The sequence below is a fragment of the Calidris pugnax genome, unplaced genomic scaffold, assembly GCF_001431845.1.
Source record: "Calidris pugnax isolate Ruff unplaced genomic scaffold, ASM143184v1 scaffold157, whole genome shotgun sequence".
Classification (NCBI taxonomy): Eukaryota; Metazoa; Chordata; class Aves; order Charadriiformes; family Scolopacidae; genus Calidris; species Calidris pugnax.
This window is the reverse complement of record NW_015090992.1, coordinates 783544-810761: the sequence shown is the minus strand read 5'-3', so window position 1 is coordinate 810761 and position 27218 is coordinate 783544. Positions and strand designations below refer to the sequence as shown.

The 27218-nt window shown below is 39.2% G+C and overlaps 1 protein-coding gene across 2 annotated transcripts in view; it reads left to right on the top strand.

Annotated features, from left to right (window-relative positions):
• SLC12A2 (solute carrier family 12 (sodium/potassium/chloride transporter), member 2) overlaps positions 1-27218 on the top strand; it is a 64461-nt gene that overhangs the window by 23950 nt on the left and 13293 nt on the right. For both annotated transcript variants that reach the window (XM_014954801.1, XM_014954800.1), the window contains exons 5-18: positions 33-172; positions 1133-1243; positions 4190-4298; positions 4732-4859; positions 4947-5031; positions 8994-9142; positions 13186-13293; positions 14498-14621; positions 16000-16101; positions 22123-22278; positions 23357-23456; positions 25116-25227; positions 26178-26318; positions 26517-26623. In XM_014954801.1, coding sequence (XP_014810287.1) covers positions 33-172; positions 1133-1243; positions 4190-4298; positions 4732-4859; positions 4947-5031; positions 8994-9142; positions 13186-13293; positions 14498-14621; positions 16000-16101; positions 22123-22278; positions 23357-23456; positions 25116-25227; positions 26178-26318; positions 26517-26623 — 1672 coding nt within the window. The remainder of the gene's footprint in view (positions 1-32; positions 173-1132; positions 1244-4189; positions 4299-4731; positions 4860-4946; positions 5032-8993; positions 9143-13185; positions 13294-14497; positions 14622-15999; positions 16102-22122; positions 22279-23356; positions 23457-25115; positions 25228-26177; positions 26319-26516; positions 26624-27218) is intronic.

The following is a 27218-nucleotide window of genomic DNA, read 5'->3' as shown; positions in this document are numbered from 1 at the left end:
TTTTTTTTTTTTTTTTTTTTTTTTCCTTTCAGGAGGTGCATATTACTTAATTTCCAGAAGTCTGGGACCGGAGTTTGGTGGTGCCATAGGTCTGATTTTTGCATTTGCCAATGCTGTTGCAGTAGCAATGTATGTTGTTGGCTTTGCAGAGACAGTTGTGGAGCTGCTCAAGGTATATGGATAGTAGTGGTTATATAAAGGACAGTGGTTATCTATTCAAGTTTCATTTTTCATCTAGTCATAGAATCATAGAATGGTTTGGCTTGGAAGGGAACTTTAAAGGTCCAACTCCCCTACAATGAGCAGGAACATTTACTTAGATAAGTTTGATCAAAGCTCTGCCCAATCTCTGATGGGGGATCTACAACCTCCATGGGCAACCTGTTCCAGTGTTTCACCACTCTCCTTGTAAAAAAAAACCAACAGAAATTCTTCCTTATATCTAGTGTGAATCTTCCTCCTTTTAGTTTAAAACCATCACCCCATGTCCTATTGCTACAAGCCCTACTAAAAAGTCTGTCCCTGCCTTTTGCACAAGCTTCCTTCAAGTACTGAAAAGCTGCAATGTGGTCTTCCCGAAGCCCTCTCTTCTCCAGGCTGAACAGCCCTGATTCTCTTCAGCCTTGCTTTGTGAAAGAGGTGCTCAGGCCCTCTAATCATTTTCGTGGCCCTCCTCTGGACCCGCTCCAGCAGGTCCATGTCCTTCCTGTGCTGAAGACCCCAGAGCTGGACACAGTACTCCAGGTGGGGTCTCACCAGAGCAAAGTAGAGGGGCAGAATCACCTCTCACCCTGCTGGCCTTTGATTCATTTGATTCTTTTGATTCATGTATAGGTGCAAGATCATATTAGTTGCCTTGCTGATTAATCTAACTCTGGCAGTTGAAGACGGACTCTCTCAGGGGTTGGGCTATGAATGGGAATTACAGTTTCCATTTAGAAATTTCAGTGTATTAAAACAAGGCAGAAACCAAAGTACTTGTGTCCATACAGGGATTTTCATATGAGTAAATTTGTAGTATGAAGTTTGACTGTAATTTATTTAGACTAGAGTTAATATTCTGCAGTCGGGAACATAACTACTTGATAAAGCATATGACTGTGGGGGTTTTTTTGTATGTTTTTTTTCTTAGGAAAATGGAACGTTGATGGTGGATGAAATGAATGACATCAGAATCATAGGGGCTATCACAGTGGTGGTATTGCTGGGTATTTCTGTTGCCGGAATGGAATGGGAGGCAAAAGTAAGCAACTGTCACCTTTTCTTCTTTCTCTGCTTCACAATTTTGATTCCATTTTCTACTTCGGCTTTTTGATTTATTTTTAGTATATTCAGTGCACCCAGTACTGCATGCATGGTGTGTTAGAAATCAGTCAGTGAGCGGTTTCTGTGTAACTGCTGTGTAGTGATAGCATGCGTAGGTCTGGACAACATTTCAGACCTTAGATCACTTAGCTCCACTGGAAGCTTAAGCATCTATGAGAACCTAAAAATCAGCATAATCTACTCATAATACCAGTGTCAAGTAGGTTAACAGTGCACAGCACAAGTAAAGAGCGTTAGCACGGGAATTTTCCTCGCTGGGAGCTTCAGATGAGCTCTGTGGATGGAAAATACAGGGACGGAGCTGAAGCCAGTTTAAACTTGTGTAGTTTCTGCTAACTCAAACCCAGTATTCTTACCTTCCACTCCCTTCTGGTTTTGTTTTCGCTTCAAAACAGCCAAACAGTGTGATGCAGTCACTAGGCCCAGCATGGAGGAGGGTTGTGGACAGGGGTGGTGATGACTGTGTAGGAGGAGGAACCTACTTTCCTTATCTTGTGGCTTCAGGGACTTGGATCAACTCTGATTGTGGAAACAAACACGTACAAATCCTAGGATACTTTAATATAGAGCTTGCCTTATTAACTTTCTGCTCTATGTTAGGAGGCAGTGTACCTTTCTCGCTGTTTCCTGCCCCTGGCAGGCTTTTCTTAATAACCATCCATGGTATGCTCAAATATAATTAAGAGCCTCACTTGGTCTCACTTCTCATTTGATATTTGCTTCAGAACACCTTGTATTTTCTGCAGTGACAGGCAACTGAAGGAGCTTCTTCATTTAAGTAACAGGTTCTTATGCTCCTGCATTAAAATGATGATACTGATAAACAAAATGAGAGAGGGTTAGGGATCATAGAAAGAGGAAGTCAAGATCAAGTGCATTACTTGGATCTATCACAGGGAGAAAATAATCTACAGAAATGTACTTTTGCGTGTACTTCTAAATTGAAGAGAACACTTCTGTAAAAATGGTTTACCTTTCTCAGGTACTCCTTTGCTGTCTGTAACTTCAATTTGTGATGGTGTTTTTATGCACCTGAGTTCAAACAATACTGTCCTTCTTGATATCAACTGTTTAGTTTTTCCTTTGCATGAATTGGTTGTTATTAACCCTCCGGCTGCTGTCACAGTCACAAGAAGTATCTGGCTTTTGCTCTGTAGCATAATCAATTCTATAATAATAAAAGCATAGAAGTACCCCTGTTTAATGCTTCTGTATCAAACGTGAACTGTGGTATCACTGCCATCATCCTTATTAGGAAATAGGTAGCTTTCAAAAATCCTGCGCTCAGTGCAAAAATCAAGGCTTGTTGGGTTAGTTTGAAGAAGGCAAGTAGGAGTGATGGTAAGCAACTGAACCTGTCAAGCAAGCACTTCATGTGGGTTAACATACAGCTTAGCATAGCAAAACACTAATACTTCCCTCTTCATTAAAGTATCTACATCTCCTATGTCTCCCCCATGACTTAGAGAGTGCCTTTTAAAATGGGACAAGGGGAGTCTGTAACAGTGCCTTTGAAGTAGGTCTAAAAGCTAAGAGAGATTCCCGGGAAGCCTACTTAAAAAGATGACGTTTCAGAGTTTGTGTTCTCTTGCCACTCAGCTCCTTGTCTTAAAAGCCTGTTCTTTGAGACTTTGAATGTAAGGAAGGTATTCAGAAAACGCTCTTAGCTTCAGGGAGAAGCTTTGGTTTGTTACCGGATAAATCCACGTGTGGCAAGTGCTCTGTGGTAACTTCATGTGGAGTTCTCTGGGCTTACTGAAGACTTCTGTAACACCCAACTTGAATCTTTACACCTTTCACCTGTTCTCTAGGCTTGGCAAAGGCAAGATCTAAATAGGATGCCCAAGCTGGTTTCTTGAGGTGGTCTTCAAACTCTGCTCTTGGCTGTCATGCTCTCTTTGCTGCTGTACTACTCTGTTTTCTTATGAGGCTATGTGAACTGAAAATTTTGTTTTGTAACAATCACCAATGCTGCAGTGCTACTGCATATTAAGTGCTGATCCTAGGCCTGAAAAAAAAAACAGTAGAACTGAAAATAGCTTCCTCAGAGCCATTGGCATATAACTTTATAAGGAATCAAATGACACAAAAGGTAACAGGCCACTGTGTTTGCTTATCTAAACGTAAAACTTGAGCCATCTCTTCAATGTGTAGATTTACTTATTTTACGCTTCTGACATGTTGGATGGTTTAAACTCCTTCTTATTCCAAGTGTGGGGTTTATAATGGTTTTATTGAGCAGTGGATAAAAATCTAGGTTGTAATGAAAAGTCTCAAGAAGACTAGAAACTAACGGGTAGTTGTGGTAGTCTGCAATTTGATTTCATAAATAATAGTTAAGAACATGAGAATGTAACAAAATAGTCTGTTGCATAAAGTAACAAACAAAACCTATTTGATGCCTGATGTAATACAGTTCTTAGTAAAGTAAATATCACATACTAAAGTATAAGGCGAAGTAGTAGGATCATGGTTAACAAGGTAATACTCTTAGCATTTGTGTGCATTTAGTGCTTTTCTTGTGAACTCCTTCAGTCTACTCAAATCCATTCCTTCTGGGAGGCTTATAGAGAAAATAGTTCCCTCAACAAGTATGTTGTTTTTAGAAGTATAACTTTGAGGTGTATTGTAATAACAGATTCTCTTTTGAATGGGTGTTAAACTTACAAATTATTCATAATTCTTTATTAAAAATGCTGGTACATGTTCTCTCCAGCTTGCCTTATTTATTTGTGGAAAACAAACTGAGTAGACTAAGGTGAATTTGGAATAAAGTAAATATTTGCATTTTGGAACACAACATTGAAGCTTGAAACTGAGAAAGAACAAGTTCTTCTGTCTGACTGTAATTATTATGTTTCAGGCCCAGATAGTCTTACTGGTGATCCTCATACTTGCTATTGGAGACTTCATCATAGGCACATTTATTCCTCTGGATAGCAAGAAGCCTAAAGGTTTCTTTGGTTATAAAGGTATGTTGGAACAGTTAATATTGTAACATTATTTTTGCAAAGAGGAGACATGCTGTAAGAATTTAAACATCTAAACAGCTTATAGTCCTTTTTAACTATAGAGATTTTTTTCCTGATTCTTTGAAATTTCTGCAGTTTAGTTCCTTAAAGATATTGTGCTAAAACTTGGTCCTGCCTGCTTAATATGGATTATAATAAATTTGAAAAAGCTGGATGATACTGTAAGTGCTTCTTCTGGTTGTAAAAGCAATTTAATTACTATGTTGACCTATGAGTCAAAATTTTGAATTAGGACTTAAATGTTCCACGCTTAATTTTTAAGAAGTCTGTAGAGCTGTGACTTTCAGCTTTTTGATGGAGCTAATAATGGGTGGACTGGGCTAATACTGTAGCTTCTATATGAATATTGATGGACTTAAATCTTTTTCTACAGCTGAAATATTTATGGAGAATTTTGGGCCAGATTTCCGAGACGAGGAAACTTTCTTTTCTGTATTTGCAATTTTCTTCCCTGCTGCAACTGGCATACTTGCTGGTGCAAATATCTCAGGTGATCTTGCGGTGAGTTATGAATTAGCAAATCTTGTTCACAAACATTGAGTGTACATTTATGTCTGTCATCACTGTCCACTGACATTTTTCTTTCAGGATCCTCAGTCAGCCATACCTAAAGGAACGTTGTTGGCCATCTTAATTACTACATTGGTTTACGCAGGAATTGCAGTATCTGTAGGTAAATAGAGAATGTTTTTAACTTTATCCTTTCACATTCATTCTGAGGGTGTGTTTTGATATGCATTGTGTAATTCATTATGTAAAGCCATTATATAATTGACAAGCATGCATGGGGAAATAATAGCCAGAGGTTTCTAATTTTTATTGGAGGTGCAATTTTCAGCTAGTTTCATAATTTCCTAAAATTCATGATGTTTTTCTAAGAATACTGACTGCTTCAGACTGAAGATGACAAAAGACTTTATATACATATTTCCTCACTTGTTGCAGTTATTTATGTTAAAAGATTTATAATTTAGTAGTGACATAATCCCTGGATTAGAAAAGTGTGTTTTCATAAAATTTTTGCTACAAGCACTTGTATTGGTTTGAAGATGATAGTAGTCAGTTACTTCCTTGAAGCGAACTGTGGGATGATCAAACAGCTCTTTGGTGGGAGTGCATGAGCAGTAATTCCCCAATAGAGAGAGGACAGCGAGTAGCACCTTTATCTGGCCAGCCCGTTTTCAGAAGTGTTGTCATGTTCAGAAGCATTTTCTGTAGTTTTATTTTCATGAGGAAAGAGGAGAAACAATTGTAGACTGATCTGAGTCTTTTATTACCTCTCCCTGTTTTTTGTCACCCCACAGTGGTTGAAATTCTCTTTAGAAGGTGCCTTGGGGTTTGATGCTGTCAGTTTTATTCTAGAGCACCAGCGGTCAGCCAGGTTTTTCCCACCCATAAAATTATTCTATTCTAGTAACCTTAGGAACATAAGATTGCAGTTGTATCTCATGTATTTTTTGTCTATGACTGGAAATATTTTCATTCATGTGACATAAATTACTTTCTGGCAGCAGTGATCAGTTTGCTTACTGTGAAAGACCTTGCCTTATCTTAGCTGTGCTGCCTTTTGAGTGAAATTCTCATTTGGAAGAGTACCATTGATCTTAGCACTAATGATACTTCCTTTCCAAAGATACCAATCTTGCTAGTCTGCCTCTGTTGGCTAACTGTACTGTAGCTCTGCCAAATAGCTGCTCTGTAGTGATTGTGCTTTATGCAGCATAATGACCTATGCTTGCCACCTAATTAGATTGACTGCATAGACCTCTGCTACTAAATTTGAATACTTTAGAACTTGAACCCATGTGAGATTAAAAAAAGCTTATTAATATTTATTTGTTAGTGGAATACTTTGATCATCTTTCAAACATGAAAAACCTCATTTTTCATATTGTGAAAGGAACAGTTGGCAAAACCAACTGTTCAGTGCATCAGAAATGTCCTGCCTTATCTGCATCCTATAACTTACACTTGGAATTCTCCTAGTTGGAAAAGGCCAGTGCTATTGCAGAAGTCAGAAATTGGCACGAGTGAAATTGCAGCTTTTCTTTTAGGAGGAGGATCAGGAACTGGACAAATACACATACTTCTGTTCCTTTCCACACTGTCAGTTTCCAGAGTAGTGATAAGCAAGTCATTAAAACTTTGAAGGGACTAGTAAATGTCACTGAGTAGTCATGTCTGGGGAAGATTATGTTCTGAATTTAGCTCAGTATTTGCATGCTCGGTAGTAAGTAGGAGGGTTAAGAAACTGTGTGGAGAAGGCTTAGAAGAGGAAAATTGCTAGTCCTACTGCTAGAGCTAGGCAGCGTATTCCAAAAAGATAACAGCTTTGAGGAGAAAGTGTGCAGTCTCATATTTTAGCAAGAGACTAATTCAGATTTGCAGGTGACAGGATGAAGATTGCATAAGCAGCTTTTATATCAGAATTCTTGAAAGATGTGTTTCAAAGAACAACATTTATTGCTTTAAAAGCAAGGGAAGCTCTAATAAAAAACCCAAAATTCTGAGTAGGGTTAAGACACAGAGAAGTAAAAATTATTAGTGAGAGCCTAACTGTAGCTGCATCTAGCACTGCAGAAAGTTAAGCACTCTCAACTGCAGTTTGAAGGACTCAGGGTAGTATCTCTGGAATTCTTGCTGGTTGCATGTAGTTAGGAGATAATTTCGTTCAGATGGTCTGTTAACCTTCCCAGGTTTATAGTGTGGCAAAGCTTCATTTGACTTTGGCAGGAACATGCCTATAAATGCCTATGAAAAGGTGAAATCCTGCTTTTACTGGAAACGCCACCTAGAGGGTTTTAGGGAAAATTGCCAGGGTCTTATAAATAAATAAAACTTTTCTGAATGAGGATTAAACAAAATGCCTGGACTCTTAGTTATATCGAAGTATCCTCTGCTGAGAATGGAGCCTCTCCAGCAGGCTTCTGCTCTGCATTCTCTCATAGTAAGTCTGACATTAAGTTTGTTCATAGTGTCATTGTCCCATTCTGTCATACTTTGACTCCATGTGTGAAAGACCTGCAAGCCAGGGATGTGAATTATGAAAAAGGGAATGAGGAAGAGGGCTGTGATGGTGCACAGTAGCTATTTAATTTGCTCAACTGAATGGGCCTGCCACTGCAATGTATTACCAACAAAATGTTATCTACAAATGGGTTAACCAGTGGGTATATTGTCATATCCATTATATACTGCGTGAATGGCTGTAGCAAATATCTGCATAGTGGAAGAGAAGAAACTTCATATAGGGCTTTTAAACCCATTTAAAACAGAACAGCAACAAAAATCAGCCACTCCACATACCCACTTAAAGAAAAGTTTAAGGCAGGTGATCAATATGGGAAATTCTTATTGAAATTTAACCAGTTGGGCTGAATAAGTAACTGAAAAATAAATGTGAAAAGTGGAAGGATTAGTAATATCCACCCACCAGGACTAGGCATTACCGTGGACTGTTAATCAAGTTCTAAAGGCTCAGAAGCAATCGAAATACAGTATAGGTATTTAGGAATTCATTTTACCATTGAGAGACAAATCACATAGGTAACAGGGATTGTTATTGGAGAAACTTAAGCTTTCAGTGCATATGTACCCTCCTTATTGAGCAAGTAATTTAGGTCCTCAGTAGTCACGTGGTTCTGTTCCAAAGACCTCATTGTCACTCAAGTTCCTAATAGACCAAATTAAGGGAATTCTACTGGCTACTGCTCTGCAGACTTCCCTTTTCTCTTCCTCACTCCTTATTTAATTCTTGTTCCTGGAGATATTTGCTGATGTCCAGTTTGACTGCCTCAACTATTAAACCACAGAATGTTAAGTAATCCTTAGTCTACTCTGGTTTGTTTTGTTCATTGAGACAAAAAACCTTTAAGGACAAGACTTGCAGGCTTTTCAGTACTCTTTTTTTAAAGTACTTTTCTTAGTACTTAAGGGCTGAAATGCTGTGTCTTCAGCATTTTCTTGAGCAGTGAAACGACAAATAATCATAGATGAATTGAAGACAGCAGTTTAAATGACAAACTTTTAAAAAATGTGGTAGGAATGGGACTGTGTGGGTTCGTTTTGCAACAGGCCTTCATGACAAACTTCTTAATTTTTTTGAATGCCTGAGCCATATTGACTGGAAAAGAAGTAAACGCAAAACTATGCACACCTGTCTACGTACATCTATACATACACTACAAAAATGCATTCATGTAGGAAAATTGACAAAAAAGAGAAACTATAAAATCAAGCGATGGTGCTTAATAGTAATTTCAATTAAAGACTTAACATGGAAACTCATGATTCGCAGAAATAATAAGTTGAGTTAAAATTGTGCTGCTAAACTTTTGCAAGTCCATTGACATTGTTTTCCTCTGTGCTAAGACTTTCTTCTTATTATTAGACTCAGATGTATTCAAATACTGGAGATATCTCAGGCAAGAGAGCAGTTAGTTTGCTTCTTTGTATTTGTTCTTTGTAGTGAAAACGTGCTTAATACTGAAATGTGTTAAAAGTGTAAATGCCATGTTTTAATGGTGCTCCATGAGAATATGTTACATGAAAAGAAGATTGAGCTTGACACATGTACTGAAGTTCAGACTTAGTATGTTAATGCCTTTCTTTTTTTTGTGATTGTGTCCACTCTAGGTTCCTGTGTTGTTCGAGATGCCACAGGAAACATTAATAACACCATTGTCACTGAGCTGACAAATTGCACTACTGCAGCTTGCAAATTAAACTATGATTTCTCATCCTGTGAGACAGGGTGTCACTATGGGCTGATGAACAATTTCCAGGTATAAAACTTTCTCCTAAATCTGTTTATTGGCTGTTGTGTTTGTTCTTTTTTTGAGTTACTTAATAAGAAAAATCATACCTCCCTTCTCTGGAGATTCTCAAGACCCGCCTGGGTGCAGTCCTGAGTGATGTGCTCTGGGCAATCCTGCTTTGGCAGGGGGGTTGGACCAGATGATCTCTAGAGGTCCCTTCCAACTCTGACAATTCTGTGATAGGCTAAAAATGCCTCTCTCCATAAAGGCAAGATTTATCTGGAATAGTTAAGTGTTACAGTCTAACTAGTATGTAGAATAACAATGTAACTATGCTATAAATATTTACTCCTCTCCTGAGTAAACTGGTTAGGTTAGGTGGTGGACTGCAACTTTCTCCCTTCAGATAACCGAATGTCCTCACTCAGTGATACGGACAGAAGTACTCGTTCAGTAGTGACGCACAGTAATCACAGGTAGCCTCTGTCAATAACTTGTTCCTTAATTTTTTAAGTGTCTGAGAAGATTAACTTTCTAAGAATGTTTTATGTATTTGTCACAGTATCCTCTTTAATGGTAAGAATGCTGTGAATTTTCATAAAACCTAATGGTACTGTATTTAAAAATCTTCTAGAAGTCATGGGGTAATTCATAGTCTTAACTTTACTTCACGGGTAATTGGATGTCCCTGAACTGTTTGTAGGGGTTTGAAGAAAACAAGGAAAACATACTTATTGCCAATTGACTTTAAATTGCTTTGTGGTAGTCCATCTTTGCCATAAATTTTTCTAATAATCATGGAAGAAGTTGGCTAGAGATTAAGCTGAAATCCACTAATGAAAAAGGTGTCTGGCTTGTGGGTTTTGATAAGTATGTGGAATACACATACTCCTACATGAACTACTTGTGTGTTAGGGTGACCTGCAAGTCTGGCTGGAAAGCTGATTTTGTACATGCTGTGATAATGTTGCAGTACAAACCATTTTATTAGAGTAAATTACGTTTTTATAGTGGAATAATTTGATTATTTGTGTGGTGTTACTTTTTTCTGGTTTAGAAAAAGTCTGTATTTGGAAGCAGTTCAGAATCACTCTCGTAGGAATAATTACTGTGCAAAATCTGGTGACTTTACTCCATTTGTTTAAGCTGAAAGGACCCAGTATGTCATCAAATGTACAGCTGAGAATAACATAGAACTGGTTTCCTCTGACTATCTTTTTCTTTAAGTCCTAACTTTGATAAGGTTCCTTATTGTAAATGTTGCTTGTAATTCTAATAAGTCAGTCAGTAACATTCTAGTTAGTTACCATTTGGTCTGAAGAGTATTTCTAGTTCCCAGATTATTCTTGCTTCTCTTTGTGGAAAAAGTAATGTGTTCCCAATAGGAAAAGTCATTTTCAAGGCCAGGGGCTTCATAGAGAATGCAGTGCCCTTTATGGCCCGCTTTTTGTTGGGGTTTTGAAAACTTCGTCATGGAGACTGCACAGCATCTCTGGGTAACCTTCTGCAATGCTTAGCCCCTTTCTCTCTGGAATGTTGTTTTTCTAATACCCAGTTGGACTTTCCCTTGCTGGTGTTTTTTTTTTTTTCTTTCTTTTGTCCTCATAGCTTTTGCTGTGCATCTCTGAGAAAAGCCTGATTCTGTCTTCTCAGAAGATGTCAGAAGAAAATCATTTGCATGAGAGGCTGTCTACCTGTAGATAAACTGTTGTCCATGTTCTAACTAAACTACCTTCAACTTAGTAGGTCTGATTGGTAGCTGTAAGGAGAGAGGTTTTTTTATGCAAGTCACAGTGAAGGGGGAGGGTTCTACGCTTGTATACCTCTCATAGTCTTCATAGAAACACTTAACTTCTTTCTCTGGGTTAAATAACTATGAACAAATACTTCACAAATGTAAATGAATCCCTAAAAGATTGTTGTATTTGTCTTGCAGCTTGTAAGCATGCAGGTTCTGAGGTTGAAAGTGCCAGTTTACTTGTGTGCACAGCCTGATGACTTTATCACTTTGGTACACTTTGTGCTGCATTCAGACATTCTGGCAAAGAATTGATTTGAAGTTAGTGCTTGGAGTTAGAGCTGCCTAGCTCAGGTTTTGAATGTGTTTGGGCAGCAAATGGTTGACTTGTAGTATGATTTACCTGTGGAAAGCTTAGATGATGGTGAGAAACTTAAATTACGATCAGTTGGTGAGACAGTCTGTCTGACTTGTATGGAAAGACCATCTTTAGTTTCTGTTGTAGTCAATGCAAATGAATTGCAGGTCCTTGCAGGCTTCAGCCATTTCTTTGCCCAGTGTCAGTGGCATTTGTGTGCCCAGGCTGTCAACCTTGTAGAAGAGTAACTTCAGAAACTTGTTTGGGGCTCTGTAGCTTCAGCCTGGAACTTCCCTAGAATAAGTTGTAGCTTTGGGTAGTTTGAATGCAGAATTTGGCCAACTTTGGATAAAAGTAGAAAGTAGCATGAAGCTCCATTTCAGGAACAGTGTGGAAGTTCTGCTAAAACATTTGTCCTACAAAGGAAAGCTGATGTAAAAGATTTGTAAAAAGTAAGAGGAAGGGGAAGTTGAACAATGCTTTGTCCATATTCCTTATAAAAAATCAAACTTTAAAGAACTCGCTGCATGGTTTTTGTGTGGAATTTTTTTCTTGCTCCACAATGACTGGACCAAAGAACTGAAACTATAGTCAAAATAGGATATTTCTTTATACCAAGTGTTTGAAATTTAAGAAATTGTCTAAACAGTAAATGCCAATCAAACATAATCAGTCCCTCAGCAGCCGCAACTATATATCTCTCACCACATCAGTGGTAATAGAGCAATTCTTACTAGGTATCTGTCCTTCCAGTTCTTGGGGTTCTTTCAAGGATGAAAATTTCAGTGAATGCATAAACTTCTTGATTTTGTGGTCATGAGGTTTGGATTGTAATGTGTGTGTTGGGGGATCGGGAGGAAGGGGTCTTTTAACACCATGGCATACTGGTTCTGGTGTAACTGTTTCCCCTTTTGTCCCCCTAGCTTAGAAGTGGCTTCTTAATGTCTCTTATGTTAGTAATCTAAGTGGTAACTGCTGACTTTTAAAATGGACAAACATTATCTGCATCAGTCTAACTCGGATTCTCTCAAATTTATATAACAGATGTAATATTAAAAAAATAAAATAAGGTAAATAAATGGAGGCAATGAACAGAACCTAGAAAAGGAATGTAAAATCTGAGTAGGTTGTAAGAACTAAATTGCAAGAAGTTGATGCATGTGTAGTAAAGTGAACTGGTTGAACTGACCAGTGAAACCTGATGTAGCATAGAGATTCACATGACTGACTGAGAGACCTGGCAGTCTTTGTAAATATGATCTGGAGAAAACCACTAATTTTTATTATCAATTTAGCCCTAGGAATATGAATATAGTTTCATCAGTCATCTCTACATTGTTTCTGAGAGCATGTCCTACCTAGTAAGTTTGATCTAGACAACTCAAGCTGAGGTACTTCAGGCTTTCTTTACTTCAGTCTTTAGTAGTAGGCCAAGTGCCAGGTCCCAAGTTACACATGATAGGACAAGAGGACATTGCCTCAAGTTGCAGCAGGGCAGGTTTAGATTGGATATTAGGAAAAAATTCTTCACCAATAGGGTTGTCAAGCACTGGAACAGGCCGCCCAGGGAAGTGGTTGAGTCACCACCCCTGGAGGTATTTAAAAGATGTGTAGGTGTAGTGCCAAGGGATGTGGTTTAGTGATAACTTGTGAGTGCTAGGTTAACAGTTAGACTTCATGATCTTAAAGGTCTCTTCCAACCAAAATGATTCTAGGATTCTATGACCTGTGAACTATATCGTTGCAATATGTATGGTGTGAAAATCCACCCTGTGGTATGCTGAAATGAGGATCCTTTTATATCCCCTGACTTGTTCCTAGTTCATTCATTGGTATGAATGCATGATATTCAAACAGCTGTGAAGTGGAGGCTATGGAGTATTGTATTTCCCTGATTGCATAGTTAATGTTGCCATCCATTTGTATTGTACACTTTTTCATATTCTTTAAAAAAAATAATTATTTTGCTTTCAGGTAATGAGCATGGTATCGGGATTTGCACCATTGATTTCTGCAGGTATTTTTTCAGCCACCCTGTCTTCTGCATTAGCATCTCTTGTGAGTGCACCTAAGATCTTCCAGGTAAGTATGGAAGCAAACCATAATCTTTTAAAGAATAATTTCAATTAACTTTTGAACTAGAATTTTTGGAAGGGAACTCTGACACACTGCCATCATGAATCATACTAGTTGACATGAGTAGATTGATCTAATGTTTGCCTGTTGCTTAGAATGGGAAAACACTGTGTTACTGTTGCGGAACATAGCTAGACTGTAATTGGTTCCAGAGCTCTGTCTTTCTGTTGAGTTTAGAGATGAGTTATGGTAAAGCTAACATTATAGGAATCTACGAACTCTTTTAGATTATTTTCGTTGTACATACAGTGGAGTACATACAAAGATAACAGATTAATTCACTTCTCAAAGTGATCATAGAAGGAGACAGCATGTGGAATCTTAATACTTAGAGAATACATTATCAAAATAATTGTGTACCATCATTTAAATTGATTTTTTTTTTTTAAATTCCTGGATGTGTTTTACTTTATCTTCTTTTTAACCATTTAATCTCTTTAATTGGGTAAAACTCTAGTGTCCTTTATGACCACCTTTCCCAAAAGTTCAGTATGGAGTCAAACATAGAAGGTGTTTTGTTGCAGAATAGAAACACAAATATTGATGCAGAGAACTATTGTGTACATTGGTCAAACGTTCCACTTTCTGAGGAAAACATTGTCTCTAAAGAAAAGACTCTTTGTGATTGTAAGACACCAGTAAAGTAAAATGGTCAGTTACTTACAGAAGAGCAAAGCTTGTTCTTATAGATAGAAATCACTGAAGGATAGAATACTGGAAATGCAAAATGTCAAGTTGCAAAGATAACTGAAAATAGAGTTAGTACCTGGTGGCTAAAAACCACCTTATTTCAGGAAGATTGGAAGAGGAGAGGTTTAGATTGGATATCAGAAAGAAATTCTTTCCTGTGAGGGTGGTGAGGCACTGGAACAGGTTGCCCAGAGAAGCTGTGGATGCCCCATCCCTGGAAGTGTTCAAGACCAGGCTGGATGGGGCTTTGAGCAACCTGCTCTAGTGGGAGGTGTCCCTGCCCATGGCAGGGGGGTTGGAACTTGATGATTTTTAAGGTCCCTTCCAACTCTAACCATTCCGTAGAATCGTCTATGATTCTATGAAGATAATACCCAGTGGAATACAGCATTTTTAACCATTAGTAAGAATATATTTTGATCAAAATGCATGCTGACTCTTGAATTTTATTTTTTCTTAGGCTTTGTGCAAGGACAACATTTATCCTGCATTTCAGATGTTTGGTAAAGGCTATGGGAAGAACAATGAACCACTGAGAGGATATCTTCTAACGTTTTTAATTGCTCTTGGATTCATACTAATTGGTTAGTTTGAAATTATAATAAATCTCAACATCCTTTTGTCCTTTATGAGGCATTCTGTTCATATCATGACTTGATGACCTAGAGGTCTAATGCACAGCTTGCTTCAAAGCCTGAATTTTAAATCTATTTATTTTGAGGGTTACTTTTTCCTGTCTTATAGATAGAACTCTATCTAGAACTGCAATAACTTTGAATTGAACAATACCATTAGTGCACTTTTCTTAATAAATGCATGTTAGACAATATCAATCAATAAAAATACATATTTTGCTTGAGGTAGAGAGATTTTGTATCTTGTAAATATGAAAGTTTATTTCAGATTTTTAATAATTACAAACAACTTCAGTAAATGGCAAGCTTGCATGAACAATACTTTTTAAAGTGTGTTTTTCTGTTAAGTTACAAACAGTAGAGATGAGTGGTGGTGCTGCTTTTACCAAAGGTACTCTAGGTAGAATTACATGTGCTCTGTGTAGACGGCAAACTAGTTGTGCTCTGTCCATCCGTGAGCCCTGTACCAGTGCTTTTAAACTTCTTTTCCCAGTTTGCTCTTTCATACTTCCCCCCCCGAGTCTGCTTAAGGCACAGGTATACACATGATGTCCCTACTGCAGCATGCTGACTGGAAACTTGATTACAAGTAGAAACTTGCAGATTAACATGGAACACCCTGCATTTTGATCACGTTTTTTGGTGGTAACAGTACACATCTAAATGTGTTTTACCATGCTGCCTCAAGGAAAGGTGCTTCCATCTCTTTTACTAAAGAGAGCCTACTATCACTGTTGTGATAGTACTGGTCTATAGTAATGCACCATACTAGTACTATTAATGCAACTTTTCATTTTAAGTGCAGGCAGATGAACATGTTTGTCATATTGGTCACACTAACTTTGTCTACTACTGTCATTCACCGTAGTTGATGGTCTCTTAAACTTAACAGTGTCTTGTTCTTAGTTGTTGAGAACCAAGCTATACCTATAGCAGATGTAGTAATGCTCTGTCTACTGTTTCTGACATTCTTCTGAACCCATGGTATAGATGCACTGGTGTTTGATCCAGCCATCGTGGGAAAGAAACTTTCTCAGTGAATTATTTTGAGAAAGTACATAGTGCTTCAAGAGCAGCTGTCCTTCAACACTTGGTAGTCTGGAAAAACATTTATTTTTTAAAACTGAAGGTTACACTTCTTGACTCTTAAAGATAGCTTAGTAAATAAAAGACCATTAAGATATTAGCTCTGTCTGTTGAATAGAACTGTTTCTCCTCAGAGTTATCAGAAAATGAGTTGGTTGTAGCATACTTGCTTTTATCTGGAATTTACAAAGCCATTGGATGATATCTTTCATAACAGCCTTCTCTGTTTTTGATTTTACAGCTGAACTGAACGTCATTGCTCCAATTATTTCTAACTTCTTCTTGGCCTCATATGCCTTGATTAACTTCTCTGTATTCCATGCTTCTCTTGCAAAATCTCCAGGTAGGAACTACATTTTGGTGGTGAGAGTTTAGCCTGCAATTTCTTTATGCATAAATACAATTTAGAAGGTATTAATATAAATTGATGTTTAATTCAGTTACTAAATACCTGTTTGGCTGTCGTAGTGCATTTGAATTATGAGTGTAACGGGGTGCTTGGGTTTTCTGAAATTTTGAGGACTGAGTGATCCAGTAGAACTTGGGAGCTACTAATTTTGTCATGGAACACAAGATAATTCAGTGTTTATTCAGAAACTCTTGAAGAAACCTTTCTTGCTACTTCAGTATCTGGTGATCAAGAAATAACCCTTTTGCTGCCTTTGGATTTCTCTGTTAATATGTTTATCCTTTCAGTCCAGAAGAAACTGGAATTGCAGGTGCCATTGCCACATTTTTATAGCCTTTGGTGTGGGAGGCTAGTTAGATTACATGAATAAGCCAAAACCCAGTACTTGCAAAACAAATGTAGATCATACGCAGTTCACTATGCATTTGTACTGAAATAATGCCCTTAACAGCTTCTTACATGGCTGAAATAGTAGATATTATTCTGCCAGAGTGTGTGTATAATGATTTACACAACAGTTCTATGTGTAATACGCTGTTTAATCTTGGATGTATTAGTCAGGGTGTGTGTGTGTTTACCTGATTTTGGATAAACTTGTGACAAACTAGAGTTAAAAGAGGAGAGGAAGCGATAAGGAGACTGAAAAGTTTAGAATTAACTAAACAACTTTAATCAAAAAATTGTATTAAAATAAAAGAGAAGAAAATAATGAAATAGATACAACATATATACAAAACCATATCAAGCTCCCAGGATGACAGTCCCATCACCATCAGGCACTGGGGAAGTCCCAGACTGGACTCGGTGATGGACAGGAGCAGGATTCCAGCTCTGGAGTCAGGAACACATGGGGATCAAAGGCAGATGAACTGACAGGGTCCTCTTTGGACGTCGGCCATTGCAGGAAGAGAGCTGACCCTTTGATCCCTCAGCTTTTATACTGAGCATGGGGCAGATGGGATGGAATACCCCTGTTGGTCAGGTTTGGGTCACCTGTCTTGTCCGTTCCTCCCCACAGATGTGACCCCTTTACGTTTTTCTGTTTCCGACCCTCTAAGGGGCAAATAACGAAAATTGGCTGACCTTGGTTGTTATAGCAATAAGTATAAGCAAGGGCCTCTCTGCATACCATTCCCTGGCGTGTAGCACAAACATCGGTCTTATCACTCTGAGAAGGAACAATTTTCTCCACAATATGCCGTTAATTTCAGAGAGTTAGAAAAGGCCTAACTAAAATGCAAAGTTACAGAACACAAAATTGATCGGTTTTACCTCAAACCGGGACAAGTTGCTAGAGGAGGGGAACCTCAATCCTTCCCACTCCTACCAGTTCAGTGTCAGTACCAGAAATAGATACCTAGAGCCTGAAGAAGGGTCGCGCGTCAGTAGGAGAGCACCTGGAGTGCAGCAGAAAGGAATACTAGCCACTCCAGTAAGTCAGCTTCATCGGGGGACCAACCTGAATGCCTCTATTCCAACACACGTAGCATGGGGAACAAACAAGAGGAGTTAGAGACATGCATATCCCTGCGGGGCTGTGATCTTACCGGCATCACAGAGGATGACTCCTATGACTGGAGTGTTGGAATGGAAGGATACAGGCTCTTTAGGAAGGACAGGCAGGGGAGATGAGGAGGGAGTGTTGCCCTTTATGTCAGTGACCAGCTGGAGTGCATGGAGCTCCATGTAGGGGTGGATGAGGAGCTGACTGAGAGCTTATGGGTCAGGATTAAAGGGAGGCTAGGGACAGATGATGTTACAGTAGGGGTCTGCTATAGGCCACCTGACCAGGATGATGGAGCAGATGAGACCTTCTATAGACAGATAGGAGCAGCCTCACATTTGCAAGCCCTAGTCCTCATGGCGTAGTTCAACCACCCTGCTGCCTGTTGGAGGGATAACACATTAGGGCATTAGCAATCCAGGAGGTTTCTGGAATGCATTGATGATAAATTCCTTCTCCAAGTGATAGAAGAGGCAATGAGGAGAGAGAGGATCTATGCTGGACCTTGTTTTTGCCAACAAGGCGGGGCTGCTGGGGAATGTGAAGCTCAAGGGCAGTCTTGGCTTGGTGGAGTTCATGATCTGTAGGGCAGTGAGGAGGGCACACAGCAAACTCACTACTGTGGACTTCAGGAGAGCAGGCTTTGGCCTTTTCAGGGATCTGCTTGGGAGAGTACCATGGGATAAAGCCTTGTGGGGAAGAGAGGCCCAAGAAAGCCATATTCAAGGATCATCTCCTCCAGCTCAGGAGAGGTGCTTCCCAAATAAGAGAAAGTCGGGCAAAAATGCAAGGAGGCCTGCATGGATGAACAAGGAGGTTCTGGAGAAACTCAAACTCAAAAAGGAAGCCTACAGAGGGTGGAAGCAAGGACAAGTAGCCTGGGATGAATACAGAGAAATTGTCCAAGCAGCCAGGGATCAGGTTAGGAAAGCTAAAATGTCAAGGGAGGTAATTCTGCTCCTCTGCTCCATTGTGGTGAGATACCACATGGAGTAATGCATCTAGCTCTGGGGCTCCCAACATAAGAAAGATATGGAGCTGTTGGAGCAAGTCCAGAGGACAGCCACGAAAATGATCAGAGGGCTGGAGCACCTTTCCTATGAAGACAGGCTGAGAGAGTTGGCGTTCTTCATTCTGGAGAAGAGAAGGCTCTAGGGAGACTTTATTGCAGCCTTCCAGTACCTAAAGGGGGCCTAAAGGAAAGGTGGAGAGGGACTCATTAATCAGGGGGTGTTGTGATAGGATGGAGGTGTAACAGTCTTAAACTGAAAGAGGGTAATTTAGATTAGAAATTAGGAAGTAGTTCTTTACTGTGGTAAAGGGTGGTGAGACCCTGGAACAGGTTGCCCAGAGAAGCTGTGGATGCCCCATTCCTGGAAGAGTTCAACACCAGGTGGGATGGTGCTTTGAGCAACCTGCTGTAATGGGAGGTGTCCCTGAGGGTGGTTGGAACTTGATGATCTTTAAGGTCCCTTCCAACCCTAACCATTCTGTGATTCTAAATAAGTATGTGAAACATTGACAGTCCAGTATTTTGACATATCCAAGTCAAACTACTTGGACAGATATACTTGGGTATATCTGTTGTTCTGCTTTTCATGTGGTGAAAATTTCTGGCCAAATAGTAAAAATATGCAACTAGAAACAGTTAGCGATACGTGAGAGAGCGAGTCATGAGCTGATGATTCATGTTATACTGCCTTTGAAAGCAAAAATGAATTCTTAGGCAAGCTATTGCTAAAGGTGCTGTAGCCTGATTCAATAGCCTCTTTGGACGTCGGCCATTGCAGGAAGAGAGCTGACCCTTTGATCCCTCAGCTTTTATACTGAGCATGGGGCAGATGGGATGGAATACCCCTGTTGGTCAGGTTTGGGTCACCTGTCTTGTCCGTTCCTCCCCACAGATGTGACCCCTCTACGTTTTTCCATTTCTGACCCTCTAAGGGGCAAATAACGAAAATTGGCTGACCTTGGTTGTTATAGCAATAAGTATAAGCAAGGGCCTCTCTGCATACCATTCCCTGGCGTGTAGCACAAACATCGGTCTTATCACTCTGAGAAGGAACAATTTTCTCCACAATATGCCGTTAATTTCAGAGAGTTAGAAAAGGCCTAACTAAAATGCAAAGTTACAGAACACAAAATTGATCGGTTTTACCTCAAACCGGGACAAGTTGCTAGAGGAGGGGAACCTCAATCCTTCCCACTCCTACCAGTTCAGTGTCAGTACCAGAAATAGATACCTAGAGCCTGAAGAAGGGTCGCGCGTCAGTAGGAGAGCACCTGGAGTGCAGCAGAAAGGAATACTAGCCACTCCAGTAAGTCAGCTTCATCGGGGGACCAACCTGAATGCCTCTATTCCAACACACGTAGCATGGGGAACAAACAAGAGGAGTTAGAGACATGCATATCCCTGCGGGGCTGTGATCTTACCGGCATCACAGAGGATGACTCCTATGACTGGAGTGTTGGAATGGAAGGATACAGGCTCTTTAGGAAGGACAGGCAGGGGAGATGAGGAGGGAGTGTTGCCCTTTATGTCAGTGACCAGCTGGAGTGCATGGAGCTCCATGTAGGGGTGGATGAGGAGCTGACTGAGAGCTTATGGGTCAGGATTAAAGGGAGGCTAGGGACAGATGATGTTACAGTAGGGGTCTGCTATAGGCCACCTGACCAGGATGATGGAGCAGATGAGACCTTCTATAGACAGATAGGAGCAGCCTCACATTTGCAAGCCCTAGTCCTCATGGCGTAGTTCAACCACCCTGCTGCCTGTTGGAGGGATAACACATTAGGGCATTAGCAATCCAGGAGGTTTCTGGAATGCATTGATGATAAATTCCTTCTCCAAGTGATAGAAGAGGCAATGAGGAGAGAGAGGATCTATGCTGGACCTTGTTTTTGCCAACAAGGCGGGGCTGCTGGGGAATGTGAAGCTCAAGGGCAGTCTTGGCTTGGTGGAGTTCATGATCTGTAGGGCAGTGAGGAGGGCACACAGCAAACTCACTACTGTGGACTTCAGGAGAGCAGGCTTTGGCCTTTTCAGGGATCTGCTTGGGAGAGTACCATGGGATAAAGCCTTGTGGGGAAGAGAGGCCCAAGAAAGCCATATTCAAGGATCATCTCCTCCAGCTCAGGAGAGGTGCTTCCCAAATAAGAGAAAGTCGGGCAAAAATGCAAGGAGGCCTGCATGGATGAACAAGGAGGTTCTGGAGAAACTCAAACTCAAAAAGGAAGCCTACAGAGGGTGGAAGCAAGGACAAGTAGCCTGGGATGAATACAGAGAAATTGTCCAAGCAGCCAGGGATCAGGTTAGGAAAGCTAAAATGTCAAGGGAGGTAATTCTGCTCCTCTGCTCCATTGTGGTGAGATACCACATGGAGTAATGCATCTAGCTCTGGGGCTCCCAACATAAGAAAGATATGGAGCTGTTGGAGCAAGTCCAGAGGACAGCCACGAAAATGATCAGAGGGCTGGAGCACCTTTCCTATGAAGACAGGCTGAGAGAGTTGGCGTTCTTCATTCTGGAGAAGAGAAGGCTCTAGGGAGACTTTATTGCAGCCTTCCAGTACCTAAAGGGGGCCTAAAGGAAAGGTGGAGAGGGACTCATTAATCAGGGGGTGTTGTGATAGGATGGAGGTGTAACAGTCTTAAACTGAAAGAGGGTAATTTAGATTAGAAATTAGGAAGTAGTTCTTTACTGTGGTAAAGGGTGGTGAGACCCTGGAACAGGTTGCCCAGAGAAGCTGTGGATGCCCCATTCCTGGAAGAGTTCAACACCAGGTGGGATGGTGCTTTGAGCAACCTGCTGTAATGGGAGGTGTCCCTGAGGGTGGTTGGAACTTGATGATCTTTAAGGTCCCTTCCAACCCTAACCATTCTGTGATTCTAAATAAGTATGTGAAACATTGACAGTCCAGTATTTTGACATATCCAAGTCAAACTACTTGGACAGATATACTTGGGTATATCTGTTGTTCTGCTTTTCATGTGGTGAAAATTTCTGGCCAAATAGTAAAAATATGCAACTAGAAACAGTTAGCGATACGTGAGAGAGCGAGTCATGAGCTGATGATTCATGTTATACTGCCTTTGAAAGCAAAAATGAATTCTTAGGCAAGCTATTGCTAAAGGTGCTGTAGCCTGATTCAATAGACATACTGGCACAAGCATCCTCAAACTTTCCTTTTGAGATGTGCTTTTATAGGGCAAAATTAGGAATATTTATGTATCTATATAAGAAAACTGCAAATTCATTTGAAACATGTTGGAAAATTGAAAGTGTAAATGTGCTGAAGTCATTATTTTGTGCATTAGTGAAACTGTCACACATTCACATGAAAATGTGATGCACAATGCTAGGGAAGGAAAAGAGGAATAGGGCCTGCCTTCTCTTGTAGTGGTGATAAATTAATTCCCCCCCACTTTTCTCCGAATTATATTTTGACCAGGTTGGCGCCCTGCATTCAAATACTACAATATGTGGATTTCTCTTGTTGGAGCAATTCTGTGCTGCATTGTAATGTTTGTCATTAATTGGTGGGCAGCACTTCTAACATATGTCATAGTCCTTGGACTCTACATTTATGTCACCTACAAGAAACCAGGTATGTATTTGGGTTTCTTTTGGTTGCGGGGGCAGGGAAGAGGAAGGTTAGAAGAAGGGAAGACGTTTTGGCCTTTAGGGGGAAAAAAAAGATAACTTAGTCCTGTTTGGCCAGCTAGTTCAAACTTCTGTTTCAAGCATTTTAGTTGTAATGAAATGTAATTATGCCTTTATAATCACTGCTGTTGTTGCCACTCCTCCCAAATTATCAAGATGCATTCCTTGTACTTATACGTTTGAATGAGAATTGGAGGAAGAGGTCCATACAGAAAAGAGCTTGGGTTGCAGCAACAAAGGCACTAGAAAAGCATGTTATGTTTTCATCGGAAATGAAAGAGGATGCTTCCTTAAATTCTGAAATTGAAAAGGGATTTGAGTGATGGTTGTTTTTTCAGTAAACCGTTCCTATAGTTATGAACAACAGTTTATACACTTTCTTCCCTCTTCTAAGAGTACTGTATGATCATAAGGGCAAGGTGGAGCAGAACTGAACCAAAAAGTGTTCCTGAAGTTGAAAATAGGGAAAAACCTTACATCCTGGGCTGTGAATATTATGAACTTCTTGGATGATAAATTCTTTATAGCTATCAAATAGCGAGGATACTGGGAACTTTCCTTCCTTCTGGATTATCACTTCTATAAGGATGTGAAACTCCTTAATCTAGCAGTTCTTCACGGAAAGTATTTTCCTTTGTTTAGGCAATGTTTTGATACTACTTTGTCCTTTGCTGTGACCTAAAATAAATAAGCACAGCATGTTTTCCTGAAATGTTATTTTTTTGACTCTGAAGTTATCACAATCTTTGAAACGCTGGCGGGAAATAAATCTCAATTCTTTCTTCATACAATTGTAAAATATCAAACTCTAACTTGTTTGCTAAAAGTTATATAGCAATGTTGTCTTTAAATGGAGTTACCTATTAAGCAGTAGGGTTTGTTGACTAGTATAGTGAAGAATGTCCCATATGTAGCTTAAAGCTTCTATGTTTTCCATTAGTATTCAGCATTCATTTTGTAATCATGTAGTTTTACAATGAACAGCTATTAATAAAATATTGGAACTTCAAATCTTCCAACAGATGTGAACTGGGGATCCTCAACACAAGCTCTGACTTACTTGAATGCACTGCAGCATTCTATTCGGCTCTCAGGAGTGGAAGATCACGTGAAAAACTTTAGGTAACACTATTAAAGACATAGGAAATTACTTCTGTGTTCAGTAGGGTACTGTCATGATGTTTGCTATTGTGGTTTTCACTAAATGCCTGTTCATCTCCTGTGGGATATAACAACTTTGAATTTCACCCCTTTGGACTTACTTACATTAGCATTATATTTCTGATGAAAAGTGCATTTTAGAAGCACATCTATGGATGATGCCTGCTTATTGTTAGATGCCTCATGGTTTGCACCATGAACTGTGAATTGCAGTCCTCTTTGATGAAACTACATTGGAAGATGTGCTCCAAACTGCTAATGAGCATTCAGTGCCCGTGATTGGGATAAAACCAATCCAACCTAAAATCCCCAAGATGTGTATGCTGTGGATGTTGTCCTCAACACCAGCTATTTCACATTACACATATTCTTTCCTTTCACTTCAATACTGACAAACAGGCTACACGAATGTTTTTCACAAAACTGCAGAACAGTTTTTTGATTTGTTGTCTGCCAGCGTGGCAGAGGTCCTTGAGGTCCTACTCAAGGAAAATTTTCTATGCTATAGTATTTATGCCACTTTTCTGGAACAAGCTATTGTAGAAGAAAAATACCTCAAAAAATTTTAACAAAAAATATTGACTTAAACTAATTCCTCCAAATAAACAGAATCATAGATTGAACATGACTTTACCATCTGGTCTTCTCCAATCCCCAGCTTAACTGATACTCACCATAGATCTGGCTGCAAAGTTAGATCCAACTTTGATGTTGCATGAAATTGCTCAGGGCTGTCTCCAGTCAAGTTTTGAGTATTTCCAAGGATGGTGGTTTTCTTGACCTGTCTCTTTTCAAATAGAGCAGTTACCTCCTACATGCTGTCTTTTTTCAAAGGAAAGATCTATGGTATTACCTGTCAGTTGGGAAAATACTCTAATTCTGACTCCTAGCCTCTCTTGGAAGTGATTAAATTTTCTTGAAGTACAGGAGGGGTACTTACAATGTCTATGTTGCATACATAGAGTTGAAATCAAATGTGTCAACCAATCATAACAGGTACCAGCCCAACCTCAAAGACTATGACAGTAAAACTAAATTACAAATGCATTAATATGAATGTTAATGGACATTCCAATTCCAAAGTGAAAAGATTTGTTGTGATATGAAAAATGATTTCCTGATACTTCGTCTTTAAAATTGATAAGAAGGTTGTCTAGAATAACTTCCTTGCAGTTGTTTAGTTCTACCTTCTGAGTGATAGTAGTTTTAACAGAAGCTATGATTACTGTTTTTTGTTGGGCACAGAAAAATCTAAGCTAGGAAACGCAAAGGGATGCAACTTAGCAATGGGTGAATAATTTAATCTTCCTGACCTAGTCTTGTCTAAAATCTATTTCTAATCTTTTTAAATGTGTAAATTTTCATATTTGATGGGATTACTAAATTTGGAACAAATTAATCATAGGTTTGCTGACCGTTGTGGAAAAAATGATCTTTACTTAATTTAACATAGCCTTGTGAAAGTAGATGAGGTTACTACTACATCTGTAGTGACAATTGTGTTCTTGTTGCCTATATTTGGAAGAAACTTCTTTCTGTTAATTAAAAAAACCCCAGAACTCCAGATGAAAGGAATTCTAACCTTTTTTTTTTTCCCTTCTCATCTATTCACAAATCTAGACCTCAGTGCTTAATTATGACAGGGCCTCCAAATGCACGTCCAGCTTTGCTTCACCTTGTCCATGCTTTCACCAAGAATGTGGGCTTGATGATCTGTGGCCATGTACATATGGTAAGTGTACTCTATCTTTAAAATCAAGTTACCTTGGGTTTTGGTGGTTTTTTTTACGTATTTGCTTTTTGTTTGTTGTTCCTGTTTGTGTGGGGCTTTTTTGTATGTTTTTTTAACTGAAAGCATTATTACACATTGAGAAGTGTAAAAGGATGTACTGATAGGATCTACTTATGTACGGGCCATCACTATTTCAGTTAGGTATACTACAGGGGAAACTTTGCAAAATTGGTGCTTTTGATCATTTGATGCTGAAATGCTGAGGAAGCTTTGTAGGAGCAAAGTGAACATTGGATTACAGCCTGGGTCAGTTTCTGTCCTTGTGCCATTCAGTCTCGTGTACAGGGCTACTGTGTCCTTGACTATATCTTGTCCTCTGTTCTGCAATTTGATTTCTAGGAGGAACACGATAATTCCTCCTGATGGAAGTAATAAAAAGAAAGTATTTAAAGAGGAGATGACTTTGCAGCATAAAACTGCCGAAGTGACACTGCTGTGGCAAAGGTTTCCAGATTAGATTATGTACGCACAGAGGCACACTTGTACAGCTTGAAACAAATATTCTCATAAAGCCTAATATTAAATCACCTAGTATCTGTTTGTTTCATTACAAAGCCCCTTCCTTTTAAAACTACATTAGATTTTGAAGGACAAGCTTGTGCCACCTGCTGGGGAAGAGGGTTGTGCTCTGCAGGAACAAGAGTGCTTGAGCAACTCTTCCTAAATGACAGAATCTGGTGCACTCTTTGCTGCTGATAATGCCTGGTATTTTGTTGGTTTGGGGTGTTTTGATAGTATGGAAGCATGTTTTGAGGTTCTTCAAGTTTGAATTGGATTCTAGCAGTGAAATAAAAAAAAAAAAAAGGGTGAGGGAGAAGTTTATTACTGCTCATGCTCCTAATTCTTACGTTCTTGTTCCCTCTTCTCTTTTTGCTTCCTTACTTTGAAAGGGTCCTCGGAGGCAAGCTATGAAGGAACTTTCAACTGATTTGGCTAAATATCAGCGATGGCTGATTAAAAACAAGATGAAGGCTTTCTATGCACCAGTGCATGCAGAGGACTTGAGGGATGGAGGACAATACTTAATGCAGGTATAGCTCTCTCTTAATTTTTTTTTTTTTTTTACGGAATGGTGAAGATGAATATCAAGTATTTTTATACTTAGAAATATTTTCATTTTGCAAAGTTATCTTAAAACTTTGAAGAAAAATACTTTGTTTTCTGATTAAGAAAATAGTCTCTTTGTTTTGATAACATGGTTTTTAAAAAAGATTTTTTGTTTTTCTTAGGCTGCTGGTCTGGGTAGAATGAGACCTAATACTCTTGTTGTTGGATTTAAGAAAAACTGGAGACAAAGTGACATGAGAGATGTTGAAACCTATATCAATTTATTCCAGTAAGTAGAAAATGCAGAGATGCAGCTCTTGTGTCTTAGTTCAGTATGTTTGGTAATATGTCAAGAAGAGCTTTGTTGCAGGAAGCCTCTTGCAGGTAGACTGAGATTTTTCCATATTGCTGATCAAACAGTCTTCAATACCTTGGATTTTTTTCTGACATGGAAATTAATAAGCAAGTCTTCATAGTTTAAGCATATTAGATTTCTATATAATAATTCCTTCTGTGTCTAGAGGTGTGAGGTTTAAAAGCTAGTATCTTTAGAGATGGAATTAATGTCTTATGTGCCAGTCTGCTGAATTATTTCAAGCATAGCTTCTATTGAAAGCAGGATTTTTTTTTGCACACTGCTTCTGTACAAATTAAGTGTAGTAGTGAATGAATCAACAGTTATCTGAAGTTCTGTCTTCATTAAACCTTGCTCTCATAGAAGAAATATTTTACTTACCTTGAGTGTCAGTGCTGTGTATCTTGTAATATAGTAGCCAAAAAGGAGGGAAAGGAAATCTCAGTGTAATTTGACAGTGCTGAAAGGCAGACCAGTTCTGGCTGAAAAATGTAGTAGAATAGCTTGTGCTACAAACAATTAAGAAAAC